This window comes from Puma concolor, chromosome C1 (assembly GCF_028749965.1).
Source record: "Puma concolor isolate L17-30 chromosome C1, mPumCon1.1.hap2, whole genome shotgun sequence".
Classification (NCBI taxonomy): Eukaryota; Metazoa; Chordata; class Mammalia; order Carnivora; family Felidae; genus Puma; species Puma concolor.
In genome coordinates this window covers 178,418,774-178,439,933 of record NC_141674.1, presented here as the reverse complement: position 1 = coordinate 178,439,933, position 21,160 = coordinate 178,418,774, and the positions used below count along the sequence as shown (strand labels likewise).

The 21,160-nt window shown below is 38.3% G+C and overlaps 1 protein-coding gene across 1 annotated transcript in view; it reads left to right on the top strand.

Moving 5' to 3' along the window:
• The window catches only part of HIBCH (3-hydroxyisobutyryl-CoA hydrolase), a 149,881-nt gene that overhangs the window by 94,313 nt on the left and 34,408 nt on the right, over positions 1-21,160 (top strand). Inside the window, exons 8-10 of the mRNA XM_086719143.1 lie at positions 7,642-7,720; positions 16,726-16,871; positions 18,954-19,040. Of these exons, the coding sequence (XP_086575269.1) occupies positions 7,642-7,720; positions 16,726-16,871; positions 18,954-19,040 (312 nt within the window). The remainder of the gene's footprint in view (positions 1-7,641; positions 7,721-16,725; positions 16,872-18,953; positions 19,041-21,160) is intronic.

Here is a 21,160-nt window from a genome sequence, read left to right as displayed (position 1 = left end):
TTCTCTGTTATTTCCACATGTTTATCATTCTCTCTTCCTCTGTTCTGCATCTATCTGTGAAGAATTTTTTTAACCATTTGAGAGAAAGTTAGAGACGTGATAACTATTGTTAAATTGTTCAGTGCGTATTGCCCAAGAATAAAGACACCAAAATCAAGAAATTTAACACTAATACAATACTATTATCTGGAACATTTCTTTTTCAAGCACCAAAGTAAATTGTTCCACATGTGTCCTTGTTTGTTTGTGGAGAGAATAATCTTGCCATTAACATAAATCATGGGGACTACCTGGGTGGCTCAGTCGGTTAAGTGTCCGACTTTGGCTCAGGTCATGATCTCACTGTTCACAAGTTGGATCCATGTGTTGGACTCTGTGCTGACAGCTCAGAGCCTGGAGCCTCCTTCGGATTCTGTGTCTCCCTCTCTCTCTGCCCCTCCCCTGCTCGCGCTCTGTCTCTCTCTCTCTCTCATTCTCAAAAATAAACATAAAAAAATAAATATAATAATGGAATGGTTGACTATATCTTAGGTTAACTTTAAATATTCTTGTAATTATCAATTTTTACAATGTTTTTGTCTCAAATAGTAATATTATCTGGAAATATGTAAGTGGTGCTTATTTCTAGTTGCTAATTAACATATTTGCATTGTAAAGAATTTAACTGTGCTTTTTAAGTAATTCTAAGATCTTTGTAAAAAGCCTTAAATAAAACTATGTCAGCTTTTTCCATCTATCAGTCTAAAAACTCATCTATGTCTCTTAATTGAAAAAGTCTTAGATTGCCTAAATTTTGCCTTTAAAGATTATAAAATTTAAATAAGTAATTGTTATTCTTATGGCAGTATGAGTTTGACTACGTTCATATATTGTTTAGTTGTTTTTTGTTTGTCCCTATTAGCATTTTTATACTAGGTTGTAAAAATGGATCAAATTCATTTTACTTTATTAGCACAAGGTGAGCACAGTACTGCAGTGATGATTGTTTACTATTGATAAAAGTAAAAAAGAATGTCCGAGTGCTTGGGACACCATAAATAAAAGGCACAGAAGGGTTAAATGTAAAATAGATACCATACCACCACTAAACTAAAAGACAGTTGACATATTTTAATAACAAGGTAAATTTTATGACAAACTTATTTGATATAGAAGGACATTTCATAGTTATAGAATGGTTAGCTATAACAAATCCAAATTTGTATGCCCTGTGAATCTGCTGTGTATTGTTTCTCTTTGGTGTTAGTCATGTGGTCCTTTCTTATATGTTGGATTATTTCTAATCAGGGCTAGTTACTTCTAACTGACTGTTATTTGAGTCCTAGGATGACATTATCTTCCTTCAAGGAAGATGTGCCTTTGTTTCTAGCAGGTGTCTAGGTTGAGAGCACTAGTAATTCCAATCATCTAGATCCCGTCAGGGATGGAAGGATGTGTGGCTGGGCTTCACTCCAGGTGAGGGCTGGTCTGGATTCAGGTCACCTTAACTCCTAGGGTGTTGCATTGAGGGGCCCAATTTGGCAAGCCCTAAATTCCATTATTTGTTTCCTTAGCAGGTAGGGCTTAGTTCAGTCTGTTAAACTCTGTTCAGATCTTCACCCTCTTAAGATCACTGAAGTCAAATTCTGAAAATTTTATTGACCTTAATCAACTGTAGAAAACTATTTTATAAATATTTATGTAAAAATCTCAGTTTATAACTGAATATGAAGCTGAACTGAGTTATACTTAATGAGTTCCATAACATACAATATGACAGTAGTGTTAAAACTGAGAAACTATGGGAACAAACCCCTGGCTATCTGAAATAACTCTACTGGTATGATATTGTCAAACATTTTTATGCTAAAAAGTAGAAAGTCCTAAGAGGGGAAATAGACAAAACCACAATCTGGAGCAGAAAACAGCTCAGTGTAAGTACATATATACACACACATATTTTTCATGCATACACGTAATTTGAACATTGTGTAATAAACTTGATCCAATTAACATGTATTCAGTAACTGCAGATATGTTCATTTCATGTGTGCATGGGACATTTACCAAAATTGGTCACAGAATTAGTCTTACAGAATTAATTTCAAAGGATTAATCTCCAGACTCTGGCTCCAATAGAATTAAGAAAGCACTCAATAATAACTAGAAATTTATGAATATTTGAAACATACACTTATGGCTGTGTCTTAAGGGTAGGGAAGGATTACTTAAATAATACATAAATGCACCATAAACAAAAATAACACATTTAAAAACTAAGAACTTTGTGCATTCTGAGTCATCAATAAGAGGGAAAAGGCAAGCCATGGACTAGAAAATAGCTCCTGGAATGCATAGTCTGGTAAAGAAATCATATCCAGAATGCATAAAGAATTTCTACAATCAGTACAAAAATCCAATGGAAAAATGAGCAATAGTGAGAATAGACCTATCACAAAGATATCCAGATAACAAACAAATGTAACAAAACATTCAACTGCATTAATCATCAAGGAAATGCAAATTGAAGTAACGATGGAATATTAACATATACTTGTTAAAATAGCTAAAATTATGAAAGACCAAGTCAAATATTGGTGAGGATAGGAAATAACAAACTCACTTCTGGTGGAGTACAAAGTTGGTACTAATGCTTTGGAAAATTGTTATTAAAAAAAATTTTTTTAATGTTTAGTTTTGAGAGAGAGAATGTGAGTGGGAGAGGAGCAGAGAGAGAGAGGGGAACACAGAGCCCGACACGGGGCTCAAACCCAAGGACCGTGAGATCATGACCTGAGCTGAAGTTGGATACTCAACTGACTGAGCCACCCACGTACCCTGAAAATTGTTATTTTTTTAAAGTTGATTGAATTAGTGTCCTTTGACCCAGTAGTTTTACTCCCTGGTATATATGCCCCATCAAAATGTATGCACTTACGCACCAAAAGATATGCATAAGAATGGCATCGAATCATTATTTGCAATCGTCCCAAACTAGAAAACCTAACTGGCTATTTATAGAATAGATCAGTAAATTATTCATACAAAGGACTGCTGTACAATGAAAAAAAATTGCTACACACAACATGAACGAATCTCACAGAATGTTGACTAAAAGATAAATAGTATATACTCTATGATCCTATTTATATCAATATAAAACCAGAAAACATAAATCTTATCTTGTTGGAAGGATAGTAGTTGCCTGAAGGATAGAAGGAATAATGAGTTGACAGAGCACATAAAATAATTTCTGATAATTTTTATCTGCATTTTCATTACTTGGGTGTGTTCACTTTGGGATAACCCACTGGACCTGTATACTTATCATTTGTTACTATTTGTATACTTTTGAATGTGTATTCTATGTCAAGAAAGTTATTAAAAAACAAAAAACACGCCAATGTGCCTGACCTGAATGAAAGTGAGGAATGTGGAAAATGGTAAAACTCTAAGATGAGGGAGCTAAAAAGGGACCAAATCACATAGAGCCTTATTGGCCATGAGGAGGAAATTTGGTAATACTTTAATGTGATGGGAAGTCACTGGAGAATTTTGGGCAGGAGAAAACTTTAACTGATTTACATTTATTTAATAAGCTTCCTTGGCTGCTGGGTAGAGAATGGATTGTGGCAAGAACAGAAGCAAGACTAGCCCAGGCAGAGATAGTAGTGACTTCAACTTGGGCTGTTACAGTGGAGATGTGAACCGTGGCCTGATCCAAAGTATATTTTGAGGTAAGAACTATCTAGACAGGTTCATAGATGAGATTGGGAGATCAGAAAGAAAGAGGATGGTGCTGAGGTTTTTGTCCTGACCAGCTGGGTGAATGGTGGTGCTATTTACTGAGGGAGCCACTCATTTGAGGAGATTTATTTCTCAATTTATTTCTCAATAAATCAAGAGATTTATTTCTGATATATGAACATTGAGAAAAATACTAGAGCTTCAAATGGAGATGTGAAATAGGTGGCTAGGTATGCAATTCTAGAGAAATCAGGATGGGGAAATAATTTAAGTCGTTAGTGTTATGGTGCTTAAATTCCTGGGGCTCTTGGAAGAGATCACCTAGGGAACAAATGTAGAAAGAAGAGAGTACAGGTGAAGTGGAACAGAGGAAAGACATCTGATCATGGCGGGGGGGGGGGGGCGGGGAGGAGGGCAGATCAACATTTTGGTGTCAAGGAGAAGAACAAGAACAATTAATGAGATACAAGGAAAACCAGAGAGTGATGGTATCTCAAAGTCAAGTTAAGTGTTTCCTGATGTAGGGACTAAACAGCTCTGCCAAATGCTACAGATACAATCCAGTTAGATGAAATGAGATTTGACTAGTGGGTTTGGAAGGATGCAGGGGGAGTATTTGAGAAGAGTCAGGAATAAGAATGATATCTGACATTTGGGGAATAAATCTGTACAGTATAACCATTAATCCAATAAAATTTGAAGACTTTGAAGCCTTTTTAGTCTAGCAAAGGAGTTTAAAAAGTATATAACAGTAAATTTTTAAAGATTCAAGGGAGAGCTTATTGTAAACAACCTATAATGGATTCTTTTATATAAGATACAAAATTTAGATATGAATCTGCCATGTAGTTGCTTTATCCCTTTGAACATTGATCAGCATTTATATTTGTAGTATCTCCAAGTGAGGTGGCTTGCATTTTCCCAGCTTTCCTCTTAATTGAAAGGCTTTTAAAATTGGCTCTTAATGGTACTTATGGCAAGGATCTCTTATTCTGAAAGCTTGTCATTATTAATTTTTTCTAAAATCTTGAAGTGTTTGATTTCATTCATTGTTTTTTCAGCTATGGGTGAAACAAAAGGTATCCTGTAACAACAAGATAAAGCACTGAATCAATGAGTACAGGATCTGTAGTTTCTAGATCAAAGAATATGGGGCTCATAAATTTCTTTCTCTATTGATATCAAGAGGTAGATAAGGCCCTGTGTAGAGAAGTTGGGCTGTTAGGTGGTTCTCTTGCCAAGTAAGGAGGATTTCAGGAGATAGAATGGAAATGACTAGTCAGGGATGAGCTCTGTTAGCAGGAAAAAGGGCACAAGGCAGCTTATACTGTGTGATGCTGAAGCTTGACAGGATGTAGATCTGGTTCTAATCAAAAATGTGGTGAGAGACTTTTTTAATTGAAAACATGGACTTAATGAAACAGATGCAGAAAAGAGAATGGAGCAGTTATTAGACAAGCACAGTGATTACACAGGAATCCATAGACAAAATCTGTAGCGTAGCTACTTGAACTGCAAGTGTGGACTTGAGGCAAATTTAAGTAGTATGTTTGTCATTTTTTCTCTCCAACTGTCTCCGCTGCTTTTTGTATGTTTGCTTTGTTCTCTGTGCTGTACAGGCTGCATGCAGCCTTCTCCATTTATTTGTCTTCACCCTATGTAGTTTCTGCTTTAACTTGGCTCACATGTCTTCGGCTCAAATTTCAAATGACCTTTAAGCTTTGGCTGTCATCAACTCACAGCTGCCCACCATTTTTTAGTTTAAATACCTGACAGTGAGAATCTTGTCTAATGCACTTTTCTTTCTCCCCCTTTGCTCCATGGGCCTTACAGTTCTGGTGTAAGGTGCCTCCATTGGGTGCCCATCCCTAGTTCAGCCACCGCTCAGGGAAGGGCAAAGTCTCTGGGCAGAGAAGTTTCCCACAGAGAAAGGGCAGCAATGGGGCAGGTAGTATTCTTCTTTAGTATGTTTTCCTCACTTTAAAATTATATGATTAATTGAAATTGTAAAGGCTTGGACTTTTGGAGGAATGGCATGAAGGCCCTGTGGCTGGTGGAATAAGCACAGCAAGTGTGATGGGAGATGAGGTCAGAGGTGAGCTGGGCCATACTATGTATACCTTGCATGCCATGGATCAGTTTGAAGTGTATGTGTGTCTCATATAAATATTCATGTTTGTTCAAATATGTGTTAGAGATACACAGGGAAAAAATCTGAGGGGTTACATACCAAATTAATAACTTTATCTGGAAAAAAGAGAGGAGACTAGGATTGGGGCTATGGTCAGATTTAATAAAGGGGGATATAGTCCTTGCTATTTGTGGAATTCAGGGTTAATTAAAAGAGGTAGGAGGCAATAACCAGAGGAGTATGGTTTGAAACAGGGTCAGTCAGTGAGGCCTGGAGATCTACCTACTGTGCAACCCGAGAGGAAGGCAGTTCTGAGTCTGGGTACTCAAAAGAACAAAGTCCAAAAACTGGGAGTCCATTCCAACTCTAAGTTCTTAGCAAGACATTCCTGAACACTGATAACTTTCATCTACAATTTGATAAACTGAAGTGGGGAGTAGAATATGAAGCAAGGACTTTTAAAATAGTATAATAAATTATTAATGAAACTAGTAATGTTCTATTTTCATTAAAATTTGTAAGATTGTGATCTTGGAATACATACAATTGAATTTGGGTCAGTGTTGTCAGTTGACTGTGTCATGATAGAATACCTATAACGATGATATTTACCTGTACAAAGAGTATCGAACATTGTAGATTTAACTTATAAATGTTGACACCAAAAGATGTAGGTGGTGGCTGAAGAATTATATTCACTTCCGTGTTTATTTGCATGGTTTTCTAAAATTTAAGCTTAGCATACAGAACATAAAATTTATAAGAAATTGCATGTGTTTTTGAGTGTTTTCTTAAAACTGAGTATGAAAACACTTCAAAGAGTTGAAGAAATTGTAAAGAAAGATTAGAAGAACCAGATAGAGGTGACGTCCTTTCTGTTTAGTTAATGCTTATAGAACTCTTAAGTGCCTGGCATTGTTCCACATACTTTATATGTTTTAACTCCTTTAATACTGTGATGATGAAGAGTACACTGGTTAAAAAGAACCAAGAATGAGAAGAACTAAAACAATCTAACAGAAATTCTGAATAATGTAAAAAGAACACAACATAGGAAATGTGTATAGTGTGAGCACTGACATGAACTGGATACTTAGTCATTACACGTGTACCTCTTATTTCATTGTATTCAAATATGTTTTTTCAAATATGTTTATTCAAAGATGACTATTAAGTTTGCCCTTTTCAGTGACATTCAACAAATCAGAGACTTTCGGCCAGATCTTATTTTCTAAAACTTGTGTTCAGTAATCATTTTTTAGAAGTTGTATAGTTGGCCGTTAAATGTTGTATCTGATAAAAACAGTGTTGCCAATATTCTGAAATACACAATAAATGAAACCATGAAATAGGTGAATGAATAAAATGTGTTAATATTCTATTTAAAGCTATTGAAATTAGCTAGAATAACTTGGTTGTGCTCCTCTGATGAATGGTCCCGCCAACAGCAGCACTCAGTGGTTCTGGGAAGAGTCACTGTTCTGTAATGCTGTATCTGATTTGAAATGAGAGGGAATGGGGGAAGAGGGCATGAAACATAGCAAAAAATACTGATTGAAAACAAATGTATTCCACATATCACGGCTACCCATATGTTTTTTGTCCAGTAAGTTCTCCTGAAATTATGTGTTTCAGGGTTTTCCTCCAGTGTATCCCCTAAAAGAAATTCTTGTGGAATATAATTTACTTGGTTTAAAATGTTTGTGTGTATATGAGTCTATGTTTGTTTGTTTGTTTGTTTGTTTTTCAGCATTTTAAAACAACTTTTTGCCTTATTTTCCTAGGGAGTTGGTGTCTCAGTTCATGGGCAATTCCGAGTGGCTACTGAGAAGTCTCTCTTTGCAATGCCAGAAACAGCAATCGGTAAAAACCTCCAAATTTTTCATAATCATTTTTAGAATTATCTTTTGATATGTTTCAGATTACACTGTTGTTAAAGGAATTGATGGAATCTTGTTGAGATAACAGCAATGAAAGAGCTCTTTAAGAACTTAGAATAGGGGCGCCTGGGTGGCGCAGTCGGTTAAGCGTCCGACTTCAGCCAGGTCACGATCTCGCGGTCCATGAGTTCGAGCCCCGCGTCAGGCTCTGGGCCGATGGCTCGGAGCCTGGAGCCTGCTTCCGATTCTGTGTCTCCCTCTCTCTCTGCCCCTCCCCCGTTCATGCTCTGTCTCTCTCTGTCCCAAAAATAAATAAACGTTGAAAAAAAAAAAATTAAAAAAAAAAAAAAAAAAAGAACTTAGAATAGGAAGACACCTGGAAGTTGTATTAGCTCAGTAATTGTATCTGAAAACACGCAAGCAAGAATATTTAATTGGCAGCACTAACAAATTGTAGTTAATTTTAGGTAAAGTATTACTAGGGGAAAATAGTCTTATATTCACATCTATGATCCTTTTTGAAATTTTTGTATATGGTATGAAATATAGATAGAAGGTCTAGGTCAAGTTTTATTATTTTACCTATAGACATGTAGTCATTCACACACTGCATTTGAAGAAAGCTATTGTTTCTCCACTGATGGCTTCTGTATCTTTATATATACTCTATTGATGCCAACCCCACCCTGCCTTTTTTTTTTTTTTTTTTTTTTTTAATTTGGGAGAGAGAGCACATGTGCATGTGAGCAGGGGAGGGGGAGAGGGTATTGTAAACAGGCTCCATGCTCAGCTCAGAGCCCGACTCGGGGCTCAATCCCACGACCCTGGGATCATGACCTGAGCCAAAATCAAGAGCTGACACCCAACCAACTGAACCACCCAGGTGCCCCTACACTGTCTTGATTGTTGTTGCTTTATAAAGAAGTTAAGTAGTGATAACTGACTAAGCCATCCAGTCACCCCAACTTTTGGTTTTTTTTTAATTATAATGTCTTGGCTTGGGTCTCTTTGGGTTCATCTTGTTTGGGATTCTTTGATTCTTGGACCTGGATGTCTGTTTCTTTCCCCAGGTTAGGGAAGTTTTCAGCCATCAATTCCTCAAATAAGTTTTCTGCCCCTTTCTCTCTCTCTTCTCCTTCTGGGGCCCCTATAATGTGAATATTTGTATACTTGATATTTTCCTAGAAGTCTCTAAATCCACCCTCATTTTTTAAAATTCTTCTTTCTTGGGGCGCCTGAGTGGCTCAGTCGGTTAAGCACCCAACTTCAGTTCACATCATGATCTCACGGTTCATGAGTTCGAGCCCTGCCTCGGGCTCTGTGCTGACAGCTAGGAGCCTGGAGCCTGCTTCGGATTCTGTGTCTACCTCTCTCTATCCCTCCCTTACTCATGCTCTCTCTCTCTCTTTCTCTCTCTCTTTCTCAAAAATAAACATTAAAAAATTTTTTTAAATAATAAAAAATAAAATTCTTTTTTCTTTTTGCTGTTCTGATTAGGTAGTTTCTACTCTGCCAGATGCTGACCTGTTCTTCTATATCATTTCAGTTATTCTTCAGCTTTGGTTCCTATATTTTCTAACTCTGTGTTGAAGTTTGTTCATTCTTGAGTTCAGTGAGTGTCTTTATGACCATTACTTTGAACTCTTTTTTTTTTTTTTTTAATTTTTTTTTTTCAACGTTTATTTATTTTTGGGACAGAGAGAGACAGAGCATGAACGGGGGAGGGGCAGAGAGAGAGGGAGACACAGAATCGGAAACAGGCTCCAGGCTCCGAGCCATCAGCCCAGAGCCTGACGCGGGGCTCGAACTCACGGACCGCGAGATCGTGGCCTGGCTGAAGTCGGACGCTTAACCGACTGCGCCACCCAGGCGCCCCCTACTTTGAACTCTTTATCAGGTAAATTACTTATCTCTGTTTCATTAAGGTCCCCCCTCCCCCACCCCAGGATTTTATCTTCTTTTGTCTGGAACATACTCCTGTGTCTCCTCCTCTTGTTTGTGTGTGTGTGTGTCCATCCTGTGAATTAGAATAGCTACCTCCCTCTTTTAGTCTTAAAGAAGTGGCCATGAGTTAGGAGCATCCTCTGTGTAGACTGGTATGTCTGGCAGCTTTGGCTGGTTGGAGTGGAGCAGACATGGGCCAGGAGTGTGCTGCTCTGGGGTTACCTTGGCAGGACAGCTGGGGCTGTGGTGGGCACCTTCAGGGGACAGCTGGAATTGTTGTGGGCTAGGAACCTGGGACTTGCTAGGGCAGCCCTACTAAGTTGACTAGAGTGCCTGGACCCTGCTCCCATCTGCACTATGAAGCTGGAGGGGGCATATAAAATGTGGTGCTTGCTGGCACCTCTGACCCCAGAGAGTTCCAGCAGTTCCCTGCCTATTTGGTGGATGCCTTAGGGTTACTAGTGGATTAACAGCTATGTTTTGTTTTGTATTGTTTTGTTTTGTTTTGCTGTGCCCAGTATTGGCGAGTCTATGCAGGGGCCCCTCCGTGACATCCCTTCTTTTGTCAAGTTATCACATTGGGAGTGGTGTTCCTGTGGTTACTATGTCTCTGTCTCTCCTACTCTTATGTATGTGGTTCCCCCTATCATTTTTTGTGCAGAAGCTGTTCAATCAGTTCTCAGTTCTTTTTCTGCAAGAATTGCTCTATATTTAGATTTAGATCTGGTATGTCTGTGGAAGAAGGCAAATTCAGGCTCTTCCTAAGCCACCATCTTGAACTGCCATCTGAAATACAATTGATTCTATACTGACTTTGTGTTCTGCAAACTTGCTAAACTCATTATTTCTAGTAGAATTTTTTTTTGTAGGCTGTATTAGATTTTTTTTTAAATTTTTTTTAACGTTTATTTATTTTTGAGACAGAGACAGAGCATGAACAGGGGAGGGTCAGGGAGAGGGAGACACAGAATCTGAAACAGGCTCCAGGCTGTGAGCTGTCAGCACAGAGCCCAACGCGGGGCTCGAACTCACGGACCACGAAATCATGACCTGAGCTGAAGTCGGCTGCTTAACCGACTGAGCCACCCAGGTGCCCCTGTATTAGATTTTTTGTATAAATAATTATACAATTTACAAATAAAGTCAGTTTTACATTTTCCTTTCCAATCTGGATAGTATTTATTTACTTATTTGTTTTTTGCACTGTATAGAACCTCCAATACAATGTTGAATAGACGTGTTGAGTGTGGGTATTCCTGCCTTGTTCTTGGTCTTAGGGAAAACATCCAGTCCTTCAAGTAGGAGGTTAGGTATAAGTTTTTCATTAGGTGCCCTTTATCAGGTGTCCTTTATCAGCAATTCCTAAATTGCTGAGGGTTTTTATTAGGAATGGATTTTGGATCTCTAAAGCCAAAACTTTTTCTGCATTAGTTGAGATGATTATTGATTTTTCCTTTTTAGTTTGTTAGTGGTGAATTACTTTGATTGGTTTTTCATTAAACTAACCCTGCATCACTAGGATAAATCTCAGTCTGATATGATGTGTTATACTTTTTATACGTTTTTAGGTTTGGTATACTAAAATTTTATTTGGAATTTTTACATCTCTGTTCATGAAAGACATTGGTCTGTGATTTTCGTGTAATGTCCTTGTTTTGTTTTGGTATGAGGGTAATGCTGGCCTCATTTTCTCAAAGAGTTTATGTAGAATTAGTATAATTTTTTTCTATCTTTGGTAGAATTCATCAGTGAAGTCATTGAGGCCTGAATTTTTCTCTGTGAGATTTTTGACTGCAGTTTCAAAGTATTTAATAGATGTAGGGCTATTCAGATTATCTATTTCTTGCAAAAGCTTTAGTACAGTGGATCTTGGAAGGAATTTGTCCAGTTTATGAGCATAAAGTTTTTTATAACATTCCCTTACCTTTTTAGTATTTTGTAGACTTTATAATGCTTGATATTAGTAATTTGTGTCTTCTCATTTTTTTTCTGATCATTCTAATTAGAGGTTTATTTATTGGTCTCAGAAATCATCTTTTTTATTTCATTTTCTATTTTCTTGTTTTCTGATCTTATCCTATTTTCTTTCTTTTACTCCTTTGGGTTTCATCTCTTCTTTCTCTAATCTCCTAAGGTGAAAGCTGAAGCCAGCGATTTGACTCCTGGGATACAATTTTATTCTATTCTGATTTTTAAATTTCAGTACTTTAAAGATGTTGTTGCATTGCTGTCTTGTTTATGTTTCCCATGAGAAATCTGCTTTCCTCATCTTTGTTCTTCTGTAAGTGTGCTTTTATTATCTCTGGCTGCTCTTAAGATTTTCTACTTATCATTTGTTTGGGACTAAATGATTATAATGTGCTGTGGTGTATTTTTCATCTTATGCTTGTGTTTCTTGAGCTTAGATTTATAGTTTTTGTTGAATTTTCCAAAGTTGACATTATTTCTTCAAGTATTTTTCTTTCCCCCACTCCCTTTACAGGAACTCCATCTAAACTTATATTAAACTCATTAACGTATTGTTTACTTTGAAAGCTTTTCATTTTTTCATTTAAATAGTTTCTATTCCTATGTCTTCAAGTTCACTAATCTTTTACTAAGTGTAATTTGCTTTAATTCCCATTCAGATATTTTTCTATTTATACATTCATCTTGGTTTTTATCTCTGTAGGTATCATTTATGTCTTTTTTATATCTTCTGTTTCTACTTAACTTTTTGAACCTATAAGATATACTTATTCTGTGTTAATGTTCTTGTTTGCTAATTCTTATGTTTATTATGTCAATTCTGTGTCAATTTTGATTGTTTTATCACCTCATGGGTAGTATTTTCCTGCTTTTTTAAATGCCTTGCAATTTTCTTTAAGTTTATTTATATTGAGAGAGAGAGAGAGAAAGCACACGTGCATGCCAGGGGAGGGGCAGAGAGAGGGGGAGAGAGAGAATCCCAAGTGGAGCCCTATTTGGGACTCAAACTCATGAACTGTGAGATCATGACTTGAACCAAAACCAAGAGTCGACTGCTTAACCATTTGAGTTACCCAGGCACCCCAGTGTCTTGTATTTTTTTTATTGGATTCTTGACATTAAAAAAATTTTTTTAATGTTTATTTTTGAGAGAGAGAGCATGGGCAGGAGAGGGGCAGAGAGGGAGGGAGACACAGAATGTGAAGCAGGCTTCAGGCTCTGAGCTGTTAGCAAGGAGCCCAACACAGAGCTTGAACTCGGGAATGGTGTGATCATGACCTGAGCTGAAGTTGGACACTCAACCGACTGAGCCACCCAGGTGCCCCTGACTACTTTACTTTATAACCACTGTTCTTATTTCACAGATGAAATATTTTCTTCTTATCTGAACCATAATTGTTTTAACAATTACTCTTTCTTCCATTCCTTCCTCTGTGCTGACTTTTACAACCCCCTTCTCTCTCCCTTTTGTCTTTGCATAAAGGGTTTCCCTCCCTTCTGTGCCTCTGCCATTTTATCTCCCCCAATTCACATACAGGCACCTCAATCCTGCCAAGCTGTCTCCCTCCAACTGTGGAGATCCTTCTGCCACTCTGCAGATCCACTTCCTTGGTGTTCCAAGTGATCTGACCTTAGTACAGCTGTGATGGAGGGATGAGGAAAATCCCAGTCACTCCACTTCTCCACCATAACTCCCTTTGTCTGATTTACATTTTATTTTTTTTTTTAATTTTTTTCAACGTTTTTATTTATTTTTGGGACAGAGAGAGACAGAGCATGAACGGGGGAGGGGCAGAGAGAGAGGGAGACACAGAATCGGAAACAGGCTCCAGGCTCCGAGCCATCAGCCCAGAGCCTGACGTGGGGCTCGAACTCACGGACCGCGAGATCGTGACCTGGCTGAAGCCGGACGCTTAACCGACTGCGCCACCCAGGCGCCCCCTTTTTTTTTTTTTTTTTTTTAATTTTTTTTCAACGTTTTTATTTATTTTTGGGACAGAGAGAGACAGAGCATGAACGGGGGAGGGGCAGAGAGAGAGGGAGACACAGAATCGGAAACATGATTTACATTTTAATACCATCATTCTACTTTAAGGATAATGGATTATAGGGTTACAAGAGCAGTAGCAAGGAGACTTGTTAGGAGGTCATTATATTAATCTAGAGCTATGCTGTATAATATTATAGCTACTGGCCGCATATGGCTATTTAAATATAAATTAAATTAAAATAAATTTAGTTCATTAGTCACACCAGCCACATTTCAAGTGTTTAATAGCCACATTCTGTCTAGTGCCTACCATATTGGATAGCATAGATTATAGAACATTTTCATCATCACAGAAAATTCTTTTAGATAGCACAGGTCTAGAAGAGGGTGATTTTGGCTTGGGGTAGTATGGAACTATATGTTGGAATAAAATAGATTTGAAAAATGTTTTGGAGTGAACTGGCTTACTCATGTGATGAATCAGGAATAATTCCAAGGTGTTTAGCTTGTGTGGCTGGATGGATGAGGCTGATTAGGGAAGGAGCCATGTAGTTAGAGGGTTTGGGAATCATATTGTGTTTTTGCCATGTTATATTTGAGGTGCTTATTATCCATGTGCTTGTGTCTAGAATGCAGATCTAAAGAGTTTCCTATTCAAGGGAAAAGGCATAAGTTAGATATATAGATTTGGAAGCGTATTGGTCTGTTAGGGCTGCAGTAACAATACTACAGACTGGTGATGTAAACAACATTTACTTTTCACAGTTCTGGAGGCTGGAAGTCTAAGACCAACGTATTGGAAGGTTTGGTTTCACCTGAGGCTTCTCTCCTTGGCTTCTGGATAGCTGCCTTCTTGCTGTGTCCTCACATGGCCTTTCCTGTGTGTCTGTGCTTCTAGTGCTGTTGTCTTCTTCTTATAAAGATCAGTTGTACTGGATTAGGGCCTAGCATTATAACCTCATTTAACTTTATCTTTTTAGAGGGCCTATATCCAAATTGTCACATGAGGCGGGGGGGGGGGGGTCAAGTCTTCAGTTTAAAAATTTTGTGGGGGACACAGTTCAGTCCATAACAGGGACTTAAGAGCATACAGATGTTATCTAGAGCCAAAAGTGCTAAAGAAATATGTGTGTAGGGAGGTAGGGATAGCCTAAGGTCAAGCCTAGGCATAGCAGCATGTAGAGGTCAAGCAAGGGAAGTGGACCCGGCAGTAGGGGATGGAAAGAAGCAGCCACTGAGGCAGGGGCAAAAAGAGAGAATGTGTTACCCTGGAGCAGAGGAAAGTACTTCAGGACAAAGTATTTTTTCACTTGTGAAGAGTGCTGCTGAGGCTGTGGGGAAGGTAGTATATGGTGTAGAATGTATGTAGAGTATAGAATGTTGGGGAACTGAAAGAAGAACAGAGTGGCTGGAATGTAGTGAGTGAGTATAGTAAGAGATGTATTTGAAAAAGTGGTTGGGTGCCTTGAAGACTTTGAAAGTGTTAGTTTTTTTTTTTTTTAATTTTTTTTTTCAACGTTTTTATTTATTTTTGGGACAGAGAGAGACAGAGCATGAACAGGGGAGGGGCAGAGAGAGAGGGAGACACAGAATCGGAAACAGGCTCCAGGCTCCGAGCCATCAGCCCAGAGCCTGACGCGGGGCTCGAACTCACGGACCGCGAGATCGTGACCTGGCTGAAGTCGGACGCTTAACCGACTGCGCCACCCAGGCGCCCCTGAAAGTGTTAGCTTTAATCTAAGAGGGATAGACTTTCTGGAAGAGTTATGGAAGAGTTTTAAGCAGTAGAAGGCAAAACATGATCAAGATTTGTGTAATTAAAAAGATCACTCTGGTGGGGTGCCTGGGTGTTAGTTGGGCATCTGACTTCAGCTCAGGTCATGATCTCACAGTTGTGGGTTCGGGCCCCACATCAGGCTCTGTGCTGACAGCTCAGAGCCTGGAGCCTGTTTCAGATTCTGTGTCTCCCTCTCTCTCTGCCCCTTCCCTGCTTGCACTCTGTGTCTCTCTCTCTCTCTCTCTCTCTCTCTCTCTCTCTCTCTCTCTCAAAAATAAATAAACATTAAAAAATTTTAAAAAAATCACTCTGGCCATTCATTGTAGGGAGAACTTTCTGGAGGAGGAATCAATAGGTCATAGTCACTGGTGGGTGCTAAAGGGGTGGTTATGAGAAGAAGGTGTCCAGGCTGGATGGCTGTGTGCTTGCTTTATTGAGGTGAGTGATATTGGAAGGGAGATGATGGCAATTGGGGGGACTCATGAATTCCCTTTTAGACCTTTTTTATTTGAGATGCTAAGAGATATTTAGAGTAGAATGGTAATTCTTTCAAGTCTAAGAACTTTTTTGTCAAGTAGGATTGGGAAGAATTTGAATGCCTGTGTTCTAGTCTCAACTTGAATAAATGAAGCAATCTTAGAATAGATACATGGATTATAAAACAAGAGGGTCACAGTTATTTAAGGAGCTCTTAAATACCAAAAAGTACTGGCAAATATTTGCATATGCTACTTTCAGTCATTTTTAATAAGGAATTTTTAATAAGGGAATTAAAAAAAAGATGGCTAAGAAAAGAGTTAATGCAAGTGATTTTGTTAGGTGTAAACTTGTTCTTCGTAGGACTAAAGGTTATGGCATCACTTTAAATATCTTGAATATTATATCATTGACTAATGGAATAGACTATGACTTAAATGATAATGAATTTTCACATAATATTGGATTATGCATATTTTTTCTTTGCTTATCATTTGGAAAGAAAGTATTCTTTCGGTTTTTACTATTTCAGAGATGATCAAAAATAGGAAACTTTAGGTAGTATTTATTGAGTACTACTTATATATAGAAAATTATGCTGTCAAATACTTTGACTTGTATGGCAGTAAGATGTGAAAATTTTGAAAAAAACCTCAAGTTAGCACAATTTAATAGCAAGTCTTTTGTGATTTTGATTGCATTGGATAGTACTTAGTTTAGTAATATTTTTAGTATAGATTCAAATTCCGGAGAGAGATGGCCATCTGATCTCAAAGAGTTACATTCTTTTTTTTCATTTGAGTCGATATCTCTTTCCATTATTTTATTACAGGACTCTTCCCTGATGTGGGTGGAGGTTATTTCTTGCCACGACTTCAAGGAAAACTTGGTTACTTCCTTGCATTAACAGGATTCAGACTGAAAGGAAGAGATGTGTATGCAGCAGGAATTGCGACACATTTTGTGGATTCTGAAAAGGTAATTGCTTGGATGATTGCATTTTGTGTTGTTAGAATAATTCCTATTGTACATGGAGGCATTATGAGTGGTTGAGATCACAGGCTTTTGGTTAGACATGGGTCTGAATCCAGAATCTGCCGCTTAAAGCTGTGTGACCTTTGAGATAGTATTTAAGCTCTCCAATCATGTTTCCTTATGTGCAAAATGGAGAGAATTATATCTGGATTCAGGGCTGTTTTGCCTGACACCTTCAGTGCCTAATTTTTAATGAATATTTACACTTTGGTCAAAAAAACCCCACACCTTCTTTAAGAAAACCTAATATATAAAGATTTAAATTTATATATAAAAAGATAGGCTTTTATAAAAACATTTTTGAAAGGTCTTCTCAATTGTGAATTTCCTTACCAGTGCATTTAAGGGTTCCATTTGTAAAATAGTCTTAAAAACTTTTCTAAAGGGTATCTGTTGCAAGGGACACATGTTGCTTATCTGTCTCTTCTTTTTAACAATGTGGCCAATTTTCTTAGCACAGTATAGCATAGTGGGAAAGAACTGCAGACAGACAGCTTGAGTTTAAATCCTAGGTTGAATTTAGCTTCTTTATCACCCAGTTTTCTCATTTCCAAATGGGGATGGCAGTTTCTACCATAGTAGTTAAATCTCTTTGTGGTAAATGTAAGAGAAAATCCAATTCAATGGGGTTTTGCCTCAGAATTCCCAGTAAGAGATTTGGGATTTATTCTGCTTCAACTGGCTTAGCTCACTCTCATTGAACTGGCTTATATCACCCTTGAACCCGAAAGTGGGTTAGCCTGTATCAACTAGCCCACCTTGCTAATGTGCTCCATTAATGTGTTCCATTTCTGGAACTATGGGGTGAACTTAGCTTTCCAGGATGCACATAGGTCTCTAAATGAATATCTGATCTTGAAGGAGATGTTTTGGGATAGGGGAAGGAATATTATAAAAAAGTACAAAGTACAGGGGCATCTGGGTGGCTCAGTCAGTTGAGTGTCCAACTTTGGCTCAGGTCATGATCTCGCAGTCCGTGAGTTTGAGCCCTGCGTCGGGCTCTGTGCTGACAGCTCAGAGCCTGGAGTGTGCTTCGGATTCTGTGTCTCCCTCTCTCTCTGCCCCTAACCCACTCGCATTCTGTCTCTGTCTCTCTCAAAAATAAATAAACATTAAGAAAAAAAAAAAATAAAGTACACAAAGTTGAAAATTGTTTCCTGTACACTGTTAGGAGGGCCTTCTATCACATTTGCTTGAAGTTTCAGATCTTTCTCCATGTTTTGGTCATCCACAGTCACATTGAGTAGGGGGCGGTCCCATTCTTCTCTTTAGGTGTAATAGGAAGCAAACATAGGAGTCCATTATCTCTTCTGGAGGGACAATCTTGAATAGAGCGGAATTTAGTTAAGGATGGGAGACAGTGCTAATGCACAACCTATTCCCTTCTCTGTCATACAGAGAAAGTACTCAGTGGATTGAAAGGAGGGAAAACTTACTTATAAGAAGGGACTGGAAGTTTTCCCACAGAGGTTGCAGTTCAGTTAAAACTTAAGATGAGTTTTGTCAGGAAAGGCATTCTGGATAGAGAAAATATGTAATGAGCAAGCTCATGGGCAGGAAAGCATTTGGTATGTTTTGGAAACAATAAAAAGTCCCATTTGTTGAGCTTAGAACAGGTATGTGAGGGATATAGATGGAGAGTTAAGTGTGGCTGTATGGTATAGCTGTGCATTGACTATAGTAGCCATTAGTCACATGTGGCAATTTTAGTTAAAATTTGTAATTCAGATCTTTGGTTGCAATACTACATTTCAAGTGTCTAATAGCCAGAGAGAAACAAAGATGAATGTCTCTCTTTCTCCTCTTTATTTTCTTCCATCTTTATCCAGTTCCTTGCAAGGTATGTGCTGTGTGGGAATGTGTGTGCATTCAACTTCAGAGAAAGTTTCCTTCACTGATTCAGCTGAAGAGAGCACATCATAATTTTAAGACAAGTATTTTTAAAAAGAATATAAGGTTTCTAAAAAAAAAAAGTGTTTCTTTTGGGTTTCAAGTGTTTTCTTTCTTTTTTTTTTCCTCTTTTAGTTGGGCATGTTAGAAGAAGATTTGATAGCCCTAAAATCACCTTCAAAAGAAAATATTGCGGATGTCTTAGAAGCTTACCATACAAAGGTAATCTTTCAGTATTCTAACTTCAGATTTTAATTCATGGGGAAGAGGGAGTGATTGAACAATTAGCAGTTGGTGGATATAAATATGCTGAGATTAATTTTCTTTAAAGCTTGATGGAAGGATCACTGCTTCACAATTGTTAGGATAGTCATCTGAGAAGACAACTTCTTTGCTGCACAACTGCACAGCTTATCTTCTCATTGCTGGTGAATATCAGTGCATAACCTTGTGATTGGCCCTTGCAAGGGCTTTTTACAGTACACTGTGACATGTCTGTAATGGATGGTTCAGTGTTGACCCTGTTGAGCTGCTAAAGTGAAACTCTGGTACATATCTAAATATAATAATAAAATATATCGCAGTGTCACTTGTAATTCCTTACTTATGTTATTTAACTTTCTTTTAAGAGCCAAAACTCTCTAAAAATGTTATATGACTTTTTATTAAACTTGATGGGTTGAATACATGCTCCCTTCTAAAACCCCACTTAATTGTAATGAAGGAATAAAAAAGGTGCAAATCCACAAAGAACAGAAAAGGAGAAAGTGGCAGGCATGAGATGTCAATATTTTGGAAGGCTGAAAACAGAAGGATGAGGGCAGCTACTTTAAATTTATTTATTTATTTAACATTTATTTATTTTTGAGACAGAGAACGTGGACGGGGGAGGGGCAGAGAGAGAGGGAGACACAGAATCTGAAACAGGCTCCAGGCTCTGAGCTGTCAGGACAGAGCCCGATGCGGGGCTCGAACTCACGAACCGCAAGATCATGACCTGAGCTGAAGTCAGACGCTTAACTGACTTGAGCCACCCAGGCGCCCCTAGGGGGCAGCTACTTTAGATTTGAGAACACTGAAGTCTTATCTTTCAGTGGGGGAAGGCAGTAAGAAGCAAGCCAGTTCTTGCTGTGTATGCTCTGTAAGGTACCAGGGTCCTCTGAAGACTGGGGTGTGGAGATGGACAGAAAAAACAAGAGGATCCCTTCAAATTTTTATAAGGAGCAGTTAGGCCTCCACAAGTCTTCCTCCTGTAGCAGCAACTAACCTTTCATAGCCTGACTGAAGGAAGATTGGAAATTTACTCCTTAGATCAAATCAAACAGACCTTGCTGACTGAGGGAAAGGAGCAGGTTCTTCCAAAAAAAAAAAAAAAAAAAAAAGAGGCATAACATAGTGAATAGGAATACCCCTAGCCTCTTCTTCTAGTTAGCTTCCAGACTATTAAATATCCTCTATCTTAGTTTGGGCAGCTATAATAAAAACACCATTAAGTTTGATGGCTTAAACAATAGAAACTTATTTCTCACAGTTCTGGAGGATGGAAATTCCAAAGATTTGGTGTCAGTTAAATTCTTGGTGAGGACCCTCTTCCTGGTTTGCAGAAGACCTCCTTCTTGCTGTGTCCTTACACAGCAACGTGAACTCTCTCAGGTCTCTTCTTATAAGGATCCTAATCCCATCATGAGGGCTCCACCCTCTTGACCTAATTATCTCCCAAAGGCACCATCTCCAAATACCATCACTTTGGGGATTAAAGTTTCAGCATGAATTTTGGGGTGACACAAACATTCGGTCAATGGCACCATCCCACTTCCAAGCAGTACATTTGAAGAAAAAGAAAAAAAACTATAGATGTTGCCACTTGAGGACTGTCCCCACCACCCCCCCCCTTCGCCTCCAGGAAACATCCAGGTCTTTGCCTGATATCTGTAATGCTTCCGACAATTGATAATCCTATAACTACGATTGACTTTACACATAAAGCTATTTAATTGTAATACTTCACACTAAAATTTTTTATGCTAAGTGTAAAAACAAAGAAGGCACTTGAAACAAGCAGACAATGCAGGGAGGAGAAAGAGAAAGAGGGAGGAAGGAAAGGAAGAAAAACTATAACTGTTAAAACTTTTATGGTTCTGATAAGAGGAAAATATTTCATCTGTGAAATAAGAACAGAAGTTATAAAGTAAAGTATTCAGGGACTTCTGGGTGTCTCAGTTGATTGAGCAGGTCATGATCTTGTGGTTTGAGAGTTCGAGCCCCACATTAGGCTCTGTGCTGACAGCTCAGAGCCTGGGGCCTGCTTCAGATTCTTCGTCTCCCACTCTCTGCCGCTCCCC